This window comes from Crocuta crocuta, unplaced genomic scaffold (genome assembly GCF_008692635.1).
Source record: "Crocuta crocuta isolate KB4526 unplaced genomic scaffold, BGI_CrCroc_1.0 scaffold271, whole genome shotgun sequence".
Lineage (NCBI taxonomy): Eukaryota > Metazoa > Chordata > Mammalia > Carnivora > Hyaenidae > Crocuta > Crocuta crocuta.
Genome location: NW_027527824.1, coordinates 4,713,152 through 4,733,842, shown reverse-complemented (window position 1 = coordinate 4,733,842; position 20,691 = coordinate 4,713,152). Strand labels below are relative to the sequence as shown.

The 20,691-nt window shown below is 40.3% G+C and overlaps 1 protein-coding gene and 1 pseudogene across 2 annotated transcripts in view; one reads left to right on the top strand and one right to left on the bottom strand.

Moving 5' to 3' along the window:
* The window catches only part of CBL (Cbl proto-oncogene), a 52,485-nt gene that overhangs the window by 9,456 nt on the left and 22,338 nt on the right, over positions 1-20,691 (top strand). The window contains exons 1-4 of one of the 2 annotated variants that reach the window (XM_077776864.1): positions 6,943-7,136; positions 16,243-16,389; positions 19,232-19,388; positions 20,268-20,389. In XM_077776864.1, coding sequence (XP_077632990.1) covers positions 7,072-7,136; positions 16,243-16,389; positions 19,232-19,388; positions 20,268-20,389 — 491 coding nt within the window. In that variant the 5' untranslated portion in view covers positions 6,943-7,071. Of the gene's footprint in view, positions 1-6,942; positions 7,137-16,242; positions 16,390-19,231; positions 19,389-20,267; positions 20,390-20,691 lie in introns of those variants that run through there. The other variant, XM_077776857.1, reaches the window with a different exon arrangement.
* On the bottom strand, positions 19,401-19,527 carry LOC144243256 (U2 spliceosomal RNA; annotated as a pseudogene).

Below are 20,691 nucleotides of genomic sequence, written 5' to 3'. Positions count from 1 at the left end.
TTTTCTTTGTTTGAATGTAAAGGAATGATAACTGTATATTCCGTTTCATGCTGTAGAAATGATTTTTGGAGGTCCCACTTCAAGTATCTTCTAAAATAGTAAACCACATAGACTCAGAGAAGTTAAAATATTCTTTAATAGGCCTGTCTTTTGAACACAGAAATATTCAATAGTGCCGTTTATCACAGTATTGTGTCTTTACAGAATAAGAGAAGGTGGCTTGCAATACTTCTAATTGGACATAAGCTTGGTTATGCATGTAGAGGGAATATGAAGGTCTCCCCCTTTGCCTCCCCTCAGAGAATCTGTGATGACTTTTCTAAAACCAGAACGTTATAGAGAAGTAAGCAGTGAATGTCAAGTAGAATGTGTAAAAGGCCTTTTTCTAATCACTTTGCTCTCATAGTGCCAACCAAGACTTTCTCTAAAACCATAATACTTGCGAAGCATACAACTGCATTTAAATGAGAACATCTTAAAGAGCAAGCCCAAGGCTGAGAATGCCTTTTTTGCCAGGCTACCGCGTACAAAGTAGCGAATGCTTGCTAGGGGTCCCTAAGAAGTAAGAAAATGCATTGTGAACTCTCATCCTGGCAACTTACTCTTCTGTTTTTACTTACTGTGTGTCGGAATACATGTTTTTTGTTTTGTTTTGTTTTTCAGAGAGTTTAAATCCAGTGTTTTAAATTTGCCAAAGAAATGGAATAAGAAGCTTTCATTAGCATTTTTCTTTCCTCTCTTTGTTTAAACCCTCCCCCTCCTCCTTTTACATGCAAAGCACTCACCCAGCTTTAGTATCTAATAAAAGTATACCTAGACGGTTGAAATCCAAGTTTAAGTAGTTAGAGTTCCTATTTCTTAACTTGTTTCCGTTCTTCTTAGAACTTCTTCACCCAGTTATTTACATTTAGAATAGTTGACTTGTATTACCTGGGTGAAGTTGAACCAACTAATAGTGATCCTTTTCTTTGACTCCCCTGTTCTGATTTCAAAGAGCATGATTAAAAAGGCATTTAGGAGAGAGAATCTTCCATTGTTGTTTGTGTTAACAGTGAGTTAAATTCTCCTCGAGAACTTTGCGCAGGGGTCTTTAGGCCTATGTCTGAGTGAATATTCTCTATTTTACTTTTTAATCACTGGATGAAGACTTTGTAGATTAAATCTTTACTTGCAGATCCTGAATGATTATTACGGCCCTGCTTTGTAGCACAGTTTCTTGGTCATTTCCACTCAGTGTCACACTTACATGTCAGGAAACATGGCATGTTAAGCAGTGATGTTACGGCACAGTAGAATTAGATATTACGTGAGCTGACAGTGTGTGAGCTGAATTGCCCGGATTGGAGTCCTCTGCCGTTAACCATGTGTAATGACCTTAGACAAGTTACTGCTCTTTGCCTCCGGTATCTTCACTTAAAGGTGTTCTCATAGGATTGTCGTATTATAATAAATAAGTTAATATTTAGAAAACTCTTAAGATAATGCCTCTTCCCAGGAAACAGATCTAAGTATTTGCTTTCTTTAAAAAAAATTAGATACACCGACCTCAAAAAATTATGGGAAGGAGAAAAGTATTCAATGTCCCATCCATTGAATTACAGACTTGAAAATGGTTATAATAAGAACTTTTATGTCATGTATATTTTACCATAATTTTTTTCAGAAGAATTATCATAATTCAAAGGCTATTGAAGTCAGTAAGTAGTTTTGAAAACTTAACTCTCAGACTCCAGATGAATGTCGGGCTGGAATTCATGGGTGGAAGGATGACAGGTACACAGATCCCCTATCCCTCGGTGTCTTGTGGAGCGGAGTGCTTAGGTTGGGGCCCGAGACTGAGCTCCAGGAAGGAGACCCTACCTCCCCAGCCCACCCCTGAGCTCTCTTTATGGGGTTCAGTGTGATGAGGAAGGTAAAAAGTGGGAGTATGGGAACCACCTGTGGCCAAGAGTTGCTGAGAACCAGCTGCCTGGTACCTAGAGACTGTGGGAGCCCTTGGGAAGGTGTTTAGGAGAAACGCTTCTTGTCAGAGGGAAGGAGGAGCCCTTGGTCCTCGTTAGCTCATTGCTAAGCTCGTTGCCAGAGCGTGGCACGATCAGTCAGGAGTCAGAATCAGTCAGCTGCGTGAGATGCTGGTGGCCCGGACTAAAGTGGTAACTGGACTGTGATGGGAGATAGAAGAAGCCTCCGTAGGGGCCCCTGGGGGGTGCAGGTGGTTGGGCGTCTGGCTTTTCATTTCCATTCAGGTCATGGTCTCTCAGTCATGAGACTGAGCCCTGCGTCAGGTTCCATGCTGGGCATGGAGCTTCCTTAAGATTCTCTCTCTCCTTCTCCTTCCTTCTCCCCCGCCCCCCACTTCTTCCCTCACTCTCTCCCCCTCTTCTCCCCCACTCACACTTGCTCTCTCTCTCTCTCTCTCAAAAAAAAAAGATGGCTCTATAAAGTGAACTCCCCCCCGCCCCATGCAGTTACAGTGAATTATGGTAATAGATTTATGAAGTTAAACTGTCCTTGTGTTGCTTGGATCAACCGTAGTTTGTAACGATGGGTAAATGCTTCACTGGATTCTATTTCACAATTGCTTATGATTTTTTGGTTTATATTAGTAAATGGAACTAGCATAGAACTTTTTTCTCAAGATCTTTGACTATGGAAGTAATCAAAATGAGCTATTCTCTTTCTGTATTTGTGACAGTTTGCAAAAATAATTAACTTTTGTGGGGAATATTCAGCAAAAATTCTTCTGTAATACTGATATGGTCTAATGTGCATGCTTGTGCATACATGCATGCATAACTATGTGGATGAGGGCTGGGGAGGGAGGGTCTGATGCCTACTCTTTTTAGGGGTTGTGGTTTACTCAGAGTTTGAAATGAAACAGTCGATTTCCCCTAAACTTAACAGTGCTCGCCATATATAGGCATTCAATATTTATGAAATGAGCAAATTAGTAAAGGTTATTTGAATAGATTTCATTGTACTCCGTTATTAAAATACCTTCTATGGTTTTATTTGTGTCTAATTGCGTTAGATTTGAGTTGCTGCATTCTGAAGATTTTTTTTTTACCAATTCATCAGGATAGGCTTAAGATTTCAGCTTTCAAGTATCTTACATTCTTCTCAAGACATATTTGTGATTTTTTTCCCTTTATTTTTCTTCATTTGTGAACGTACCTCTGCACTTTGACAATGTTGGCATTTTATCATATGTGTTTTACTTTATCAAATTTAGTGGACACAGCAAATGTGGGTTACTTTTGCATGACGGCTCTAGTAGACAAATTCCATGTGCATTTTCCTGTCAAAAAGTATGATCAATACCACTGAAAGGGTAGTAGGATCCCTAAAGTTTGAGAATGTATGGAGATGTGCTGGGATACTAAATGCATTTTCATCAAGTCTGTATAGAAGATAATGAGAAACAAAGACTGGTTCCAAAGAGATGGCATTAATTTCTGCCTTATATGAGAACAAGTAGAAAAGTAGTACGATTTTCTTAGAAAGGCAGCTCACTTGGGACACGGATTGCCCATTGTTTTAAGACAAGCTTTCACATGGATTTGTTCTGCTTTTTATAAGAGAAGTCAGCCAGTCATGTTCTGACTCTGTCCCACCTTCCCCCACACTCCTAAAGGGAGATGCTCCACGTCTCTTCAAAACCCCGTCATATCAGTTGGATTGTCCTGTGTGAAGGAAGGAGCAGATAGGCCGGGCCATTCTCAGTCATGTCAGCAATCCTATCCAGATCAGTCACAGATCTGCTTCCCTGCCCCTTTGCCAGGCGGCTGGCTAGATACTGCCATGTTAATATCTTTCAGACACCTCACACTCAGCGTGTCGCAACACAGAATGTGCCCTCTTCACTAAGCAGACCAGCTGCTCTGCTGTGTTCCTGGCATTGATATCACATAGTGGTGAGAAGCCCGAGCTGCTGGGATTGGTCATAGGCTTTGTTCTTTCAGCCTTGGGTTTTTCATCTGTAAAATGGGGATAATCGTTCATTCTGTCTTGCAGGATTGTGAATGAGAATTAACTAAATAATAAAATATGTAAAGTGCCTGACACATAGAAAGCCTCTTAAAAAGTGTTAGCTTTTATTAATATAAAAAATTAATATATTACATATTTATTACTATGAAAACTGGGAATAACCGTATTCCCAGTTGCTCAGGCTCAGTTTCCTGTTCACCATCTTTTCTATTGAGTCATTTCTTCTTCTTGGATTTACTTCTGCAGTATCTCTCAAATCGGTCTTAAAAACATTATATATGTGGGGTGCCTGGGTGGCTTAGTCGGTTAAGCGTCCCACTTTCGCTTAGGTCATGATCTCGCGGCTCATGGGTTCGAGCCCCGCGTCGGGCTCTGTGCTGACTGCCAGCTCAGAGCCTGGAGCCTGTTTCAGAGTCTGTCACTCCCTCTCTCTCTGACTCTCCCCTGCTCACGCTGTCTCTCTCTCTCCTAGAAATAAATAAAAACAAAACAAAACAAAACAAAAGACATCATATATGTATATTTAAGTAATTTCTACACCCTACATGGGGCTTGAATTCATGACCCCAAGATCAAGAGTTGCAGGCTCTACTGACTGAGCCACCAGGTGCCCCAAGTCGGTCTTCTTTTTACTGCCCGCATTCAGGCTCCCATTACCTTTCTACTGCAGTATGTCCTAATTGATATGCTTGCTTTTGTCATTTCTCTTCTTATTCACTCTTGCCTGCCAGTGTCATTTATGGCCTTAAAACCCATTAAATACGACTCCTGGTTGCAAGCCCTTAATCATCTTCCACTGCATCTGCCCCATCTCCCACTCTGCTTGCCAAATCTGCATTTTGAGTCTTGCCCGCGCTTTCAGCTCCAGCGCATGCTGCCATGGTGGTGACCACCCCGCCATCCCGGTAGCCATCCCGGTATGCCGGTCCCCGAGCTCCCCTGCGGAGTCTTGCTTCACTCCCTCGGCCTGGAATCCCTTTCCTGCTCGTTGTCTGTTGAGGTTTTGTGGATTCTGTGAAGCCCAAGAGGCCTCCTGAATTTTACTGGTTTTAATATGTGGTTCCCCTGACCGTGTTCTTATGGCACTTGGTTTTTACTTGACGTGAGTACTTACCAGAGTCTACTAAGTGAGCGAGTCTGCTTTGCTGACTAGATGGTAGGGTCCAGAAAGACTTTCTTTCCTATGTTCTAGGCCATTGTCTTTGTTGATGGTTTCTAATAAAGTATGTTAAATTTGATAAAATACTTATATTATGTACTAAATATATACTCTATATATACATGTTTATGTATATAAGCCATACACTAAATACTAATTAGTAATACTAATAAAATAGCTAAAATACTAATACCAGAGTTGTACAGAGACACAGAATTGTGAATTTGAGGATTATTTTTCATAGAAAATATATTGAAGGGAATGGTAGTGATGAAGATTTCTCTAGTTTTGATTCCTTCAGAAGCATTAGATACAGATAGTTCTAGAAAATTCCATGTTCTTTCCTAAGTTTTGAGGATAGCAAAGTTTAGTAGCTACTCTGTATTTGTTGGAAAAAACCATGTATTTAAATGTCTAACATGTCATATATTCAGGAGGTAAGTAATCAATACTAACCAGGTAGACTTTCTGCATATTTGATTAGATTCTATCCGAGCTGTCTCCTCATATAATTTGTTTTCTTTGTCTATAGTCTTTCCATATATTTTTAAATTTACTTTTTAAGTTTATAGGATGAGCTTTCTGAAAGTTGCCTGGTAGTTTTGTCATTTGTTAGTGTGAGGGTTTGAGACGTTTTGGAGATTTCTGTTACTGTGTTACTTATGTGTTTGTGTATTCTTTAAAGAACTGGTATGGAGAAGTAGTAATCAGTTCTCAGGGTGAATATGCTCTTCGCTGCAGACAAATGCTTCAGTGTATATAATAACTTACATAGTTACCTTGCAGAACTTGGGTTGAATAAATTCAGAAGTTATTTTGAAATATAGAGAAGTCAGTTCATAGCAGCACTCTCCACAATAGCTAAAACATGGAAAGAGCCTAAGTGTCCATCAGCAGACGAATGGATCAAGAAGATGTGGTTTATCTATACCATGGAATACTACATGGCAACAAGAAACAATGAAATCTGGCCATGTGTAGCAACATGGATGGACCTTGAGGTTGTTATGCTGAGTGAAATAAGTCAGGCAGAGAAGGACAATATCATATGTTTGCACGTATAGGAGGATTAGGAGGAACTTAACTGAGGAACAAGGGGAAGAAGAAGGGGGGAAATGGTGGGGGAGAGGGAGAGAGGCAAACCATGAGAGACTCTTGAATGCTGAGAAACAAACTGAGGACTGATGGATGTGGGGGGGAGGGGGGAGATGGGCATGGAGGAGGGCACTTGTGGGGATGAGCACTGGGTGTTATGTGGAAACTAATTTGACAAACTATTTGTTAAAAAAAAATATATAGAGAAGTCAGATTTTATTCTTAAACTCTTGAGGAAATATTTATTTATTGTTTATTTACTTTTAGGCTTATTTTTTTGAGAGAGAGAGAGAGAGAGAGAGAGAGAGACTCAAGCAGGCTCCATGCTGTCAGCACAGAGCCCAACGCGGAGCTTGATCCCACGAACTGTGAGATCATGACCTGAGCCAAAACCAAGAGTCCACTGTTTAACTGACTGAGCCACCCAGGTGCCCCAGAAATAATTATTTTAAAATACTGTCTCTAGTATAAGTGATCTGTTTCAGATGAGTTAGGAAAGAAAGATCTGTGGAAAAGTCTCTTTTCCACTAATAATTACATAGTGGAGAATCAGACACTCCCTGCATTAACCAAATGGTCAAGGTTAAGATCACTAGATGTCATGTGGACTTCACATACCCCCTATTGTGATGAGGAGGGCACCTCACTTCAGTGACATTCTTTCTGTAAACTGAAGCCCAGTCAAAAGTATGACAGTACCAGCTAGACACCTGGAGGGCACATGCTGCAAGGGTACCTGACGAGTAACCTGCGAAACTCTTAAACGGCATGAAAAACAAAGACTAAGAAACTTTCTATCACACATCAGAGGGGAGTGAGGAGATACTATGATAAATGTTACATGTCCTGGATTGAGTCCTGAAACAAATAAGGACATTAATGGAGAAAACAGGTGAGACTCGAATAATGTCTGGGGTTTGGTTAATATTAATAGGACCATAGTGATGTAGGTTTGTTAGTTTTGACAAAAGTACCACAGTAACATGAGGTGATAGTATTAGAAAGTGCAACTGAATGAGGCATATATGGGAACATTCTGTACCATCTTTGCAGCTTTTCTGTAAATCTGAGTTTCAAAATACAAAGTGTATTTAAAAGGTAAAGTTATGTTTTCTAATCCCATTCTACAAACTTATTGAATGCCTGGTAAGTCCAAGGCGTTGCTCACTACTGCAGGAGATGGCGTGTAAGACACTTCCCTGCTCCTGCCCTTGAGGTGTCACTTCGTTGGGGACCGAGACACCTCATACAAAGCAGAGCATGATGGAAGCTGTGCTAAGTATTTTTTTTTTTTTAAGTTTTTACTTATTTATTTTGAGAAAGAGTGTGAACAGAGAAGAGGCAGAGAGGAGGGAGAGAGAACCCCAGGCAGGTTCTGCACTGTTCATTGCGGAGCCTGATGTGGGGCTCGAACTCATGAACTGAAAGATCATGACCTGAGCCAAAGCTGAATTCTTACCAGACTAAGCCACCCAGGTACCCCGTGAAGCCTGTATCATGAATTAATAAGATGCTTTGGGGTCTGGGGTTGGAGAGTAAGACATTAAATGAAAACTAGTAAATATCCTATACCCACCCCACCCAATACAAACATCAAAGGGATAGCATTTAGAATGAACTCTGAATGGGTAGGATTTCAGTAACCACAGGCATTAGAAAGGAAATATGTATCATTTCAACCAGCCTGGGCTCAAGACCTGCTCTGCCAATTACTAGCTCTGTATAACAACAGATACGTTTAATATGTGTTTAGTATTAAAAAAAAAAAAAAAGATGGGGGGGGAAAAAAGAAAAGTCATTGATATTTCAGAGATACTGGTTCAGAATTTTTTTTTGTAGGTGATGGTTCTGGTTTGGCCCTTTAAAAAAAAATTTTTTTTTAAAGCAGTTTAAGCAGATAAGAGTTAAACAGTACTTTATTGACTTCCTGTGAAGCTTGTTGAAAGAAGTTCCGTTGTATCTATTTTTAAAGCTGATTACTCTGAGCAGAGGATGCTGCTATTGAGTTATAAATGTCGTGTCACTATGTTCTCACTCAGCATTCTTTGGATGACATTAGTGTTTGCATGGACGGTTTTGGAGCCCAGTGACTAGGAAAGCAGTGTAGTTAGAACTGAAATGGCACCAGTACATGAAATACTTACAAACATTGATCATTTCTCCACCATTCAACAGTATAATTTGTCATCATCTCTGTGGGGTCTTTAGCCCGCACCATGGCTGAATGACAAAAAATGGGTTATATTGACCTCATTTGGGGGAATATTTTATGACTCCAAAATGATACTATATAATGTTGAATAGCTATTTGTGAATCATTGTATTAAAAGTGTTAATCATTTTGAAATTTACCCACTGGGAAACACAGGTTCATTGGGCCCACAAATATTAAAATAGATTTCAGCCTAAGTTATTGGGGTTCCCCCCAATGTTTTATTATGATCGTTTTCATTCATACAGAAAAATTTGAAAGAACTTGACACCAATCAGATACCTATCACCTAGATTCTACAAGTAACTAAATTATAAAAGGAAAGTCTTGCTTCCTTCACTTTAAAAATCAAAGAAACTTCTGAGTCTTTGAACCGTTTTCACGTGAGACAGTATTTTGAAATGGCTGAGATGATTTTTGATGTTTCTGGGTTTTTTTTTTTTTAATGTTTTTAACACTTTTGAGAGCGAGAGCAAGCAGGGGAGGGGCAGTGAGAGATGGGGACAGAGGATCCCAAGCAGGCTCCGTGCTGACAGCAGAGGGCCTGATGCGGGGCTGGAACTCATGAACTGAGATCAGCCTGATGCTCGGCTGACTGAGCCACCCAGGCGCCCATGTTATTTTTTCAGAAAGAAAATTGAGTAAAGTAATTCACAGATTCTGGCATTTAGCAAGTCGTTAGTGTTAGAATACCTCACAATATTTTTTTAAAATCTTTTTAAAGTTTGCTTATTTTTGAGAGAGAGCAAGCAAGTACAGGCAGGGGAGGGGCAGAAAGAGAAGAAGACAGCATCCCAAGCAGGTTCTGCACCAACAGTGCAGAGCCCAGTGCAGGACTCAAACTCAGGAACTGTGAGATCATGACCTGAGCCAAAGTCGGTGGCTTAACCAACTGATCCACCCACGTACTCCCCTCCAGGAAATACATTTTAGATCTCTAGTCTTAACTATTCTCATACATATTTTCAGCTACTCCTTTGTAGAAAGAATAAACAGAGCATGCTTGTAAATTACAGAATTTACCAAAATGGAGTTTGTTTTTTTTTTTAAGGACTCTACTTTTTTTTTGTTTATGTCTGTATTTTGAGAGAAAGCATGAGTAGGGGAGGGGCAGATAGGACAGAGTGAGAATCCCAGGCCGCCTCCACATTGGCACTACAGAGCCCAACACGGGGCTTGAACTCATGAACTCTGAGATCATGACCTGAGCCGAAGTCAGACGCCTAACCAACTGAGCCACCCAGACGGCCCCAAAATGGAGTTTCAGAAATGTAACCCTATGTGAGAATATCTTTATGAATCCATTGGACCACTTGTTTTGTGAGTCGTCATTGTTTTCTAAAAAGTCTCAATCTCTTATTTTTCAGTAGTCCTTTTCTTCATGAAATTGTTGCTGTGCTTGGAAGGGATGGAGCATTCTATTAAAGCAAAAGAGTGGCATCATTCTTAGTACTCCTCTTAAATGTTCATAAACTTTCAGATAAAGAGTTAATTTACCTCCCCATACTGTGTTCTTTTTTTCATTTCCTCTTTCTCTGCAAAGTACTTTGTGGCCATGAGTTATAAGGTGGCTTGTTTTTCAGTATTTTGTGTAGTAAGTTCATTGGTTGGAATCCTTTGAAGAGTTTTCTGTTTATGTCGTGTTCATATAAAGGCTACTTTTCAACACTGTCCTGTTTGATTTATAGAAATGGTGATTGTAATTCCTGTCAAGTTGTGTTTATCATTCTACCTTAGAAGCGAAAACAGGAGCTATCATTGCTTCTTTAATCTTTAATATACCTATGTATTGGTGACATAGACATCTTAGTCTCTTATTAACTGAAATGATACCCAGAAAAAGTAACCACTACTTCAGGCCTGAGGTACAAAGGTATGTTGGCTTGGGGAGTAGGTCCTGAGTTGGGGGAAGAACTGACACTGGCCTGGACTTTAAAAACAATTGACACTGTACACTGAGTCAGCATTCGATTATGGGGAAGTTGTGAGCTAAGAGAAGAGGAAGATGGAAACTATCGGGTAGAATTTGTGGTTACGTAGATGTAGATGTTTGGTGTCAGTGGTAGTAAAAATGGGGGCACCTGGGTGGCTCAGTTGGTTAAGCGTCTGACTTTGGCTCAGGCCATGATTTTGCGTTTGTGAGTTCGAGCCCTTCTCGCTCTCTGCCCCTCCCCCTTGCTCTTTGTCTCCTTCTCAAAAATAAACATAAAAAAAATGACTTCCTTCTTCAAATACCTCATGAGTTAAAGCAAAACCTGTATTACTTGCTACTGCTGGAACTTAAGAAAAGTTTTGTCTTCAGGGTATTTATAAAAAAACAAAACAAAACCTAGAACAGTTGTGTTCCTTTGTGGCTCTTTGGAGAATTGTTAGAACATCTTGTATGAATTGAAGGAGCTGCTGACAGAATTTTGAAAAGTATTGCTTACCTCGAAATAAGCTAAATATCCATCACGCCTCGCCTCGTTCTCAGATTACGTGTTTAGATGGATTCTGCTGATTAAATTCAGCCTTATGCACAGCAGACACTCAACCATAAGCCTGTGGCCTTAAAATGTTATTGAACAGAATTGCAACTCAGATCAGTTACAAAATGCTCTGACCCATGGGCTTTTATAGATGTTTAATTTCCTTTTAAGAAGTGTGATGCTTATGGTGCATGTCTCTGGTGGTTTTAAGAAATGTAAGCTGGCTGTTTTGGGGCTGCTTCCTTGAGTCGGAAAGTGTCTCGGATTGATTTTAAGTAACTATTTCAGTCAGCACTTTGAACTGCTCTTTGGTACCTGGTGCCATTACATCCTTGTGGTCAATAATTCCCCCCCCCCTTTTATTTGTGGCTGGCTTCACAAATGAAAATAGCTTTCTGCCCATTATGATTTTGGTGTGTGTATTTTATCTCTAATCCAGCATCGTGCTGGACCCTTAGTAGATCTCACTGGAGCATTCTTTGAAAAGATGCCAACGCAGCCCGGTCATCCCAGACTCCCTTCTTGTCCCTGCTTCTCCAAGAGAGGCTCCTGAGACTGCCCTCTCTAAAGCGTCAACCCTGCACAACTCTTTGCTCATAGGCTGTGTTGTGCTCCTTCAAAGCACTTTTTCTCCCACCACCTGGTGCTCTCCCATGGGAACAGGAATGCCGTTAAGCCAGAGATTTCATTTTATTCAGAGCTGCATCCGTCCCTAGTGCCAAGCACTGGTAGGCAGCGTTGTCCGAAGGTGTAATGAAGGTTAGAAATTGTGGCAGATGCCCAAAGGGATATAAATACCCATTAGAAACAGACTTCGTACAGGAGGAGCTCAGATGACATGAGAGCTGCAGCGAACGTGCTGTGGGTGTTTGAGTGGTTTTTGAGTTCTAGCCGGCTTCTTAGGAAATGACGTTTAAGCCGCCTCTTATTTCAGACTAGGGAAACTGATAAGCAGAGGCTTACAGGTGGGAAAGCGAACCAGGGTAGTTAGTATGTATAAGAAAAGATGACATACTCAGTTTGGCTAGAATATACTCATGAAAAAGTAAATTAGTTAGAAATGTAGGTTAGATTCAGGTCAGTGGAAAGTCTTGAAATCAAAATTGAGTTTGGCTTTTGTCCCACTGGCAGTGTGAAAATTGTTTCCCCCTCCCTCCTTAAAAGGCAGTTATATATGTGGCATGATTGGACCTCTGTAGGAGGAGACTGAAGACTGAAGTTTGTTTTTATTACGGTTTTTAATTTTAATTCCAGTTGGTTAACATACCAACTGGAATATTAGTATAATAATGGGGCGCCTGGGTGGCTCAGTCGGTTAAGCGTCTGACTTTTGGTTTCGGCTCAGGTCATGATCTACGGTTTCATGGGTTCGAGCCCTGTGTCCATGCTGAATCTGCTTCGTAGCCTTCCTCTCTCTTCCCTTCCCCTGCTTGTATTCTCTTTCCCTCAAAATAAATAATTTTAAAAAATGAGTATAAGGTGTACAATTTAATGATTCTACACTTCCATACATCACCTCGTGCTCATCACAGGTGCCCTCTTGAATCCCCATCATCTATTTCACCCATTTCCCACCCTCCTGCCCTCTGCTGACCATCAGAAGTCCCCTATAGTTAAGAGTCTGTTTCTTAGTTTGCCTCTCTATCTTACTTCCCCTTACTCATTTGTTTCTTAAGTTCCACATATGAGTGAAATCATATGGTATTTGTCTTTCTTTGCCTGACTTATCTCACTTAGCATTATACTTTCTGGCTCCATCCATGTGGTTGCAAATGGGGAGTTTTCATTTTTCATAACTGAATAATATTTCATTGTATTTTCATAGCTGAGTAATATTTCAGTGTGTGTGTGTGTGTGTGTGTGTGTGTGTACACATATCTGTTCATCAGTCAGTGGACACTTGGGCTGCTTCCATAATTTGGCTACTGTCAATACCGCTACAAACCTAGGGGTGCGTGTATCTCTTTGAACCAGTGCTTTGTAGTTTTTGAGTAAATACGCAGTAGTGCAATTACTGGATTATAGGTTAGTTCTGTTTTTACCTTTTTGAGGTACCACCCTACGGTTTTCCACAGTGACTACACCAGTTCACTTCCTACCAGCAGTGCAAGAGGGTTCCTTTTTCTCCACATCCTCACAGTACTTCTTTCTTGTGTGTTGATTTTAGCCATTCTGACAGATGTGAGGTGATATCTCATTGTGGTGTTTTTGTTTTTTTTTTAAATTTTTTTAATGTTTTATTTCTGAGAAAGACAGCATGAGGAGGGTCAGAGAGAGAGGGAGACACAGAATCTGAAGCAAAATCTGAAGAATCAGACACTTAACCAACTGAGCCACCCAGGCTCCCTGATATATCATTGTGGTTTTTATTTGCATTTCCCTGATGATGAGTGATGTGGAGCATCTTTTCACATGGCTGTTGGCCATCTGTGTGGAAGACTGAAGTTTGAATTGTGGAGGAGGTGTGGGAGGGTTGCAACTAACTTACATTAGAATCATATAGGTTAAAGGTGGGAAGACAGCAGTGGTCAGCAAATTGACAAATAGATCAGATATGGAGAATAAGGGAAGTGGAAGAAGCCAAGATAACTCTAAGCTTTATGTATGTATTTCAGAAAGTCTTTATTTTTGAAAATTTTTAATGTTTATTTTTGAGAGCGTGAGAGTGTGCTCGTGTGTGCATGAGAGAGAGAGAGAGAGAGAGAGAGAGAGAGAAGGTCCAAAGAAGGCTCTGTGCCGAGAGTGGAGAGCCTGATGTGGGGCTCAAACCCACGAAACCGTGGTGAGATCATGATCTGAGCCAAAGTTGGTGCTTAACCAGCTGAACTCCCTAGACGCCCCTCTAAGGTTTTGAATTGTGAGAAGTAAGATGGTGTTGTCATTACAGAGACTATGAAGAAAGAACGGATTTGAGAAGAAAGAGTAATTTAATTTTGAACATGTTGCTTTGAGGTGCTGGCATGTGAATGGCAAGTGGAAAGCTACCAAATCTTAAGGTTTGGGAATCGCTCGCAGGGTGGTTTCTGAAGCCTGCAGTTGTGAAGGAAGAGTCAAGAGATTACACGGAGAGGGAAAGGAAAGTAGCAGGGAGCATATTCTTGGGAAGTAGCTCTGTTGAGAGAACAGGAAGAAAAGCCAAAGAAAGACAAAGCCAAGAGAGGACAATATGAGAGAAACCAAAGAAAGGTATTTTCAGGATGAAGACTCCAGAAAAAGCTGTTAAAACCTTTAGAATGTGCTGTAATATCTTCGTGGCCATATTATACATATATTATTCTGCTGTACTGTTAAGCATAGTTTTTTTTGGTTTTATTTTACTGTTTTATTTATTTCTGGGAGAGAGAGAGAGACAACATGAGCAGGGGAGGGTCAGAGAGAGAGGGAGACACAGAATCTGAAGCAGGCTCCAGGCTCTGAGCTGTCAGCACAGAGCCCAACGTGGGGCTCAAACCCACAAACTGTGAGATCATGACCTGAGCCAAAGTCAGACACTTAACCGACTGAGGCACTCAGGTGCCCCAGTTTTTTTTTTTTCTCCATTCTGTGATGCATCCTTTGATCTTGACGACTTTTGTTTCCTCTTTGGTAAAATAGTAAAAGCTCTAACCAGCCAGAATGGAAGGATCCCAGAGTGCCAGCTCAGGGCTTGGATAAGTGCTTGTGTTCCTATCTCACACTTGGTCTGTTTAGCATATGAATTATTTTTAGACTGTCTTCAAGGAATATGTTATCACTTTTGTAGGTGCTTTCAGAAAACAAATAGGAAACTAGAAAGAGAGTAACTTGCTACAAGTGCAAGAAGGCACATCAGAGAAGTGGAGCGGATTCGTTGAAAAGCTTGACTGGAAGGAAAGATTTCAGTAGCATTTTGCCCAAGAGTCAGGGCTAGAGAGACTTGGTTACTTTGGTGCAGCACTGTACACAGGAAAGATAAAGATGGGATCTCCATTCTACCTAAAGAGAAAAATCTCTCTCTATTAAAGAGAGTTTTTAGATAATCAGATTTGGTCATGAGTTGACTTGGAATTTTATAAGCCACTTACGACAAGACTAGACTTTTGAATACATAAATACTGATGATTGAGACAAAGGGAAGGTAGGGCAGCCGGTATCTGCTTTGGGGTAGAACAGTATCTAAAGCATCTGTCTGCATCTTGGTCTGTGTGACAGCATGTTGTAGATAAGAAAGGTAATCTGATTAAAATATACACCTAGGGGCGCCTGGCTGGCTCAGTTGGTGGAGGATGTGACTGTTTAATTTTAGAGAGGGAGGGAGAGAGCTTGCACTAGTGAGGGAGAGGCACAGAGGGAAAGAAAGAATCTTAATCTGCGTGGCTCAGTCCCGTGACCCTCAGATCATGACCTGAGCCAAAATCAAAAATCAGACGCTTAACTGAATGAGCCATCCAGGCACCCCCACACAGTGATTAGATAACTCTCTACTCTATGCTGTGTGTCATCTTTATAATCACATGCATTTAGCAGAGATTAAACAGAGGTTATTAGAATAAGTTCACTGATTATTAAAGCACAGTAGTAGCACACTCACTTAGAAATTTTTACATGGTTTGGATATTAGCACTTGAGTTTTGTTATAGGGTGAGGAGTTGTTTTGATAAAACTTACCCTCTTTAAGGTCTGATTTAAGTGAAAATCTTTGTTAGGTCTTGGATATTTAAATTGAGAATTGTAATTGATTATAAGTAATTTATTTTTTAATTGTGTGAGTTATATGGTGGTTCGTCTTAAAATCCAGAATAGCTTGTGCAAAGCTACTCTGATATATTTTGCTTTTTTAAGCGTTTCCTTTCTTCTGCGAGTGGATTAGTAGAGGTGTTCAAATTTGTATACCTTTATTCGTTGAATCCTCTTACCTGTCATCCTCAGAAAGTAGATTTGTTCATGTTAGTTAATGCTCAGAGGTATTTGGCCTGAGTAAGATGAAAAGGGCTTAAAATGTATTATTGTTTAAATTTTTCTATTTACTATAGGACATTTTTTGAGTGGAGGGAATGGGGGTGGACCTAGTGAGGGCCCCGGTCTTGGCCCCATTATATCTGCATCTTTCATAGGATGTTAGAGCAAAAACAGTTTCTGGAGCCCTGCTTTGAGTGAAGATAATATCACAAGAGTATTTCAGTTGTTAACAGCACATTTCCTGCCTCTCTCCTTTCCTGGTTTTATAGTACCTCTGAATAATAATTGACCAGAAAGTATATATGAAGAGGTTCTTTATAACCTCTGACATGGCGAATTCAAGGCATTTAAAAGAAAAATAACTTCACGTGTTTAATTACTGCACTTCTGATCATTTGTAGGCGAAACCTCACCAAACTGTCACTGATCTTCAGCCACATGCTGGCGGAGCTAAAAGGAATCTTTCCAAGTGGACTCTTTCAAGGAGACACATTTCGGATTACTAAAGCAGATGCTGCAGAATTCTGGAGGAAAGCTTTTGGGGAAAAGTAAGTCCCAAAGTAATTTGAACATGAAGAACTAAAGCATATGTTTTGGCCTTTTGTTTATTTTTTTAATCTAANCTGGGAACGGGGGGGGGGGGCAGGAGCAGAGAGGGAGAGAGAGAAAGAATCCCACCCAGGCCTCCCACTCAGCACCAAGCCTGACGCAGGGTTTGATCTCACAAGTGATCTCATAGTCTGTGAGCTGAAATCAAGAGTCAGATGCTTAACCAACTGAGCCACCCAGGTGCCCCAGCTTTTTTAAAGTAAGCTCTAATCCCAGTGTGGGGCTCAAAATGACAACCCGAAGTCGTATGGTCTTCTGACTGAGCCCCTACTTATTTTTTTTATTAATACAATAATTGTGTCATGGGAAAGNCCCCCCTCTCCCCTCCCTTATCTGCTGTCTTCCTTTCCATGGTTTGGGTTACCTGTGGTCAACTGTGGTCCACAGCAGGTGACCTCCTGATACTTGCTCAGACAGTAGTAGCCTGACACTACATCACAGTGTTAACTACATGCTTCACCTCCCTTCATCACCTCACGTAGGCATTTTATCATGTCACCTCACCACAAGAAGGCTGTGTACGGTAAGATACTGTGAAAGAGAAGGATCATATTTATATTAACTTCCATTACAGTATATTGTTATAATTTTCTCTTTTATTCTTAATCTCTTACTGTGCCTAATTTAGAAATTAAACTTTATGCTAAGTGTATGCAGATAGGACAAAACATAATATACCAGGCTTTGGTACTACCTGCATTTTCAGGCATCCACTGAGGGTTTTCCAAAGTATCTCTTGCAGATAAGGGAGCATTTACTGTATCTACTTCCCTGCTTTGGTAAATAGTAACTTTTTAATTTTTTTTTTATTTTTTGAGAAAACTTTGCAGATTCCATCGAAACCCATGCTCTTCGGTTGAGTATTTCTTTTTCTCCCCATCCATTCTGCTGTGCATGGGCATTTATGTTTCCCGTTAACCGGCTCTCACAAATGGTGCTGAGGTGAACAAAATTATACTCACCTTCATATTGAGGAGCTTCTCCGTAGTTATATGCTAGGAGCGAAGTAGCTGAGTCGGGGTTTCACGTCCTCTGCTTTGCCGGATATTGCCCATCGCTTCACAAGGTGGTTATGCTAGTTTTTATCCCTGTGAACGGTGTACACAGATTCCAGTAGCTCCACAATCTGGCTAACACTGGTAATGTGAACTGGGTGTCATGGTTGCTTTCTGGTCCTGATGACATGGGAGATTGAACATCTTTTCACAGTTATGACCAGTCGGGATTCTTACTCTGACTTGCCTGCTCCTCTTCCTGACTTGTCCTTTTTACTGCTGAGTCTTTCTCCTGTTGTAAGATACAGATTGTCCGTTAGTTACTTATGGGTTGTCTATTAGTTACTTTCGTTGCAAGTATCTTCTAGTCTGTGGCTGTTAAGATACGGAGGCTGGTTTTTCCACTTTCCTTATATTGTCTTTTCATGTACAGAAGTTTTAAATTCTATAGACAGATTTATGAATTAAACTTCTGCTTTAAAGTATGAATATAAATGTTCTTGTGTGTCCTCTGAAATTTTGGACCAAGGAAATGAAAAGATAGAAAACAAACTTTTTTTTTTTTTTTAAATATTTTTATTTATTTCTAGGAGAGAGAGAGAGAGACAGCGTGAGCAGGGGAGGGTCAGAGAGAGAGGGAGTGACAGACTCTGAAACAGGCTCCAGGCTCCGAGCTGGCAGTCAGCACAGAGCCCGACGCGGGGCTCGAACCCACGAACCGCGAGATCATGACCTAAGCGAAAGTCGGACGCTTAACCGACTAAGCCACCCAGGCACCCCAGAAAACAAACTTTTTAACTGAATATACAGAGCCTAATGTAAATTTTTCTTTAAATGCTTTCTTTTTCAAAATATGTGTAAATGTAAAACATAAAATGATTAGTGATTTAAAAACCTGGTTAAAGAGGATGGGAATAAGTTTAACTTTGTTTCTTTTAACTTAATAACTACATTAGAAAAGAATTCAAAATGCCGCTTGATCTCTTAAAACTTTTCAAAGGCAATGAGGTGCTTGCCTAATCTAGGGTTTCATCACTTTAATAATTTATTCTTCATCCCTATCAGAGCTCTGTCTTCCTGTGCCTTAAACCTATTTCCTCCTGTCTAGTCCTTGAGAGTGAGCTCCTCAGAGAACTCAGAATGTATTTCATGCTTTGAAAAAGTTAGTTTAGGGGTGCCTGGGTGGCTAAGTCAGTTAAGTGTCCAACTCTCAATTCTGGTTCAGGTCATGATTTCACAGTTTGTAGGATCGAGCCCTGTGTTGGACCCTCCCCTGACAACTCGGAGCCTGCTTGGGATTCTCTTCCCTTCTCTCTGCCCCTCTCCCACTTGTGCACTCACACATGCATGTGCCGTCTCTCTCTCAAAATGAATAAACAAACATTAAAAAAATAAAAGCAAAAACTTAATTTAAACATAAGCTTTCAGTTAATTGAGGCCTGGCCAGAGATTACGTTTATTATATAAAAAAAGTAATTCCCTCTCTCTCACCATGCTTCCCTAAATAGAAGAAATGTGTGAAGAAAGATGAGAAAGGGGATTCGTTTGTGACCTTCTGCCAGAGAATAGTGGAAAAAGATTTCAGTTACTAATATACTCGTTAGAAAGTTAAGAATGTATCATTTACTCCCATTCTGTTCTCAGTCCAAAATACAGCTTAGCTTCTTTAAGAGAATTGAAATTGATTTTAAGACCTTCATGTGGCTTTCTTTTCCTTGATTATTTTAGCAATGTCCAGAATCGTCTGTTGTCTCACTCAGTGTCTTCCCTCCTCTCCCCGCCCCAGGACAATAGTCCCCTGGAAGAGTTTCCGACAGGCCCTTCACGAAGTGCATCCCATCAGTTCCGGGCTCGAGGCCATGGCTCTGAAATCCACTATTGATCTGACCTGCAATGATTATATTTCAGTTTTTGAGTTTGACATCTTTACAAGACTCTTTCAGGTAGGATACTAAAAACAGAAAACTAACCACTAGTTGTTGATACTTTTCTGAAGAGAGAGCTCTTTAAAAAAGTAACATTTGAGAGTTTATATAGTCTATGAAACTACACTTGATCTTAGCCAAAAGGCCGAGAAGCGATTATATATGGTCTATGAAAGTATTTTTAGTCAGTCTGGAAGTTATAAGGAAAAAAATTCCCCACTGCTTTGTATTTCTATTATTTTATTTATTGGTAAAAATAATAACTATATAATCTGCTTTCTTCCCCTCCTGTTTATTATCTCATTTTGTTAGTGGATCTTCTTCTTTTGCATCATCTTAATGGTGAAATGTCCAGAAAATGGGTATAATATGATCTATTTAATCAGTTTCCTCTAGTTGGACATTTAGGTATGTTTCCAGGTATTTATTTTTTAGGTATTTTTCTCCTGTTGTAATTGAAATTCTTGACTGTTAATATTGAGATGTATTGATCCTTCAGAAAGAGCTCGTGTATTTTTTTCCATTGAGATAAGGTGTGTGTACGCCTGCTTGCACAAACCTTTGTTTGCAGCTTCTTAGCTGCACGTATGGGTCCTGCTGTTTCTCTGATTTGTTTGTTTTCTGTTTAATCCCGCTCCTGTTGGTTAGAACTGCATTAGATTGTCTCAAATTTCATTTTATGAAAAAAATCTCTTTCTGTAAGCATATATTCATCTTTTCTTAGTTTTTCTAAGCTCTTACCTCAAGGTTATTTCCCTCAAAGTGACAAGATCGTTGAAAATTTGTGAGTGTAAATGGAGAATTTATCACTGAGAATCAAGATGGTTTTCCTTCATTGCCGTGAGGTTGGTTGCAGCTCTTGAGCTGAGTGGTCTGATTGAGCTCTTGTTCCCGTAGCCTTGGTCCTCGTTGCTCAGGAACTGGAACAGTCTTGCTGTAACTCATCCTGGTTACATGGCTTTCCTGACATATGATGAAGTGAAAGCTCGGCTCCAGAAGTTCATTCACAAACCTGGCAGGTCAGTGCCGTGAAGCGAGCAGTTTCTCCTTCTGAATTTTATTCTCTTGCAACCCCTGCCAGAGTAGAGGAAGCATGATCTTGAATTAGTTCCCCAGCGGCCACGTGTCTGTACTAGGATTGTGGTCTGTTTACCAGAGGAATTGACAGATTCAGATCTTAGGACTTGAAAATGCTCTCAGGCCACTTGAGCTTATGTGTTTCTTCCTTTTGCTCTGGAGTCATTGTAGAATCTGTTATTGATGGTCCTTTTGACTTTGGTCTCTGTCTTGCCTTCCCCCAAATAACAGTATGTAAAAGATT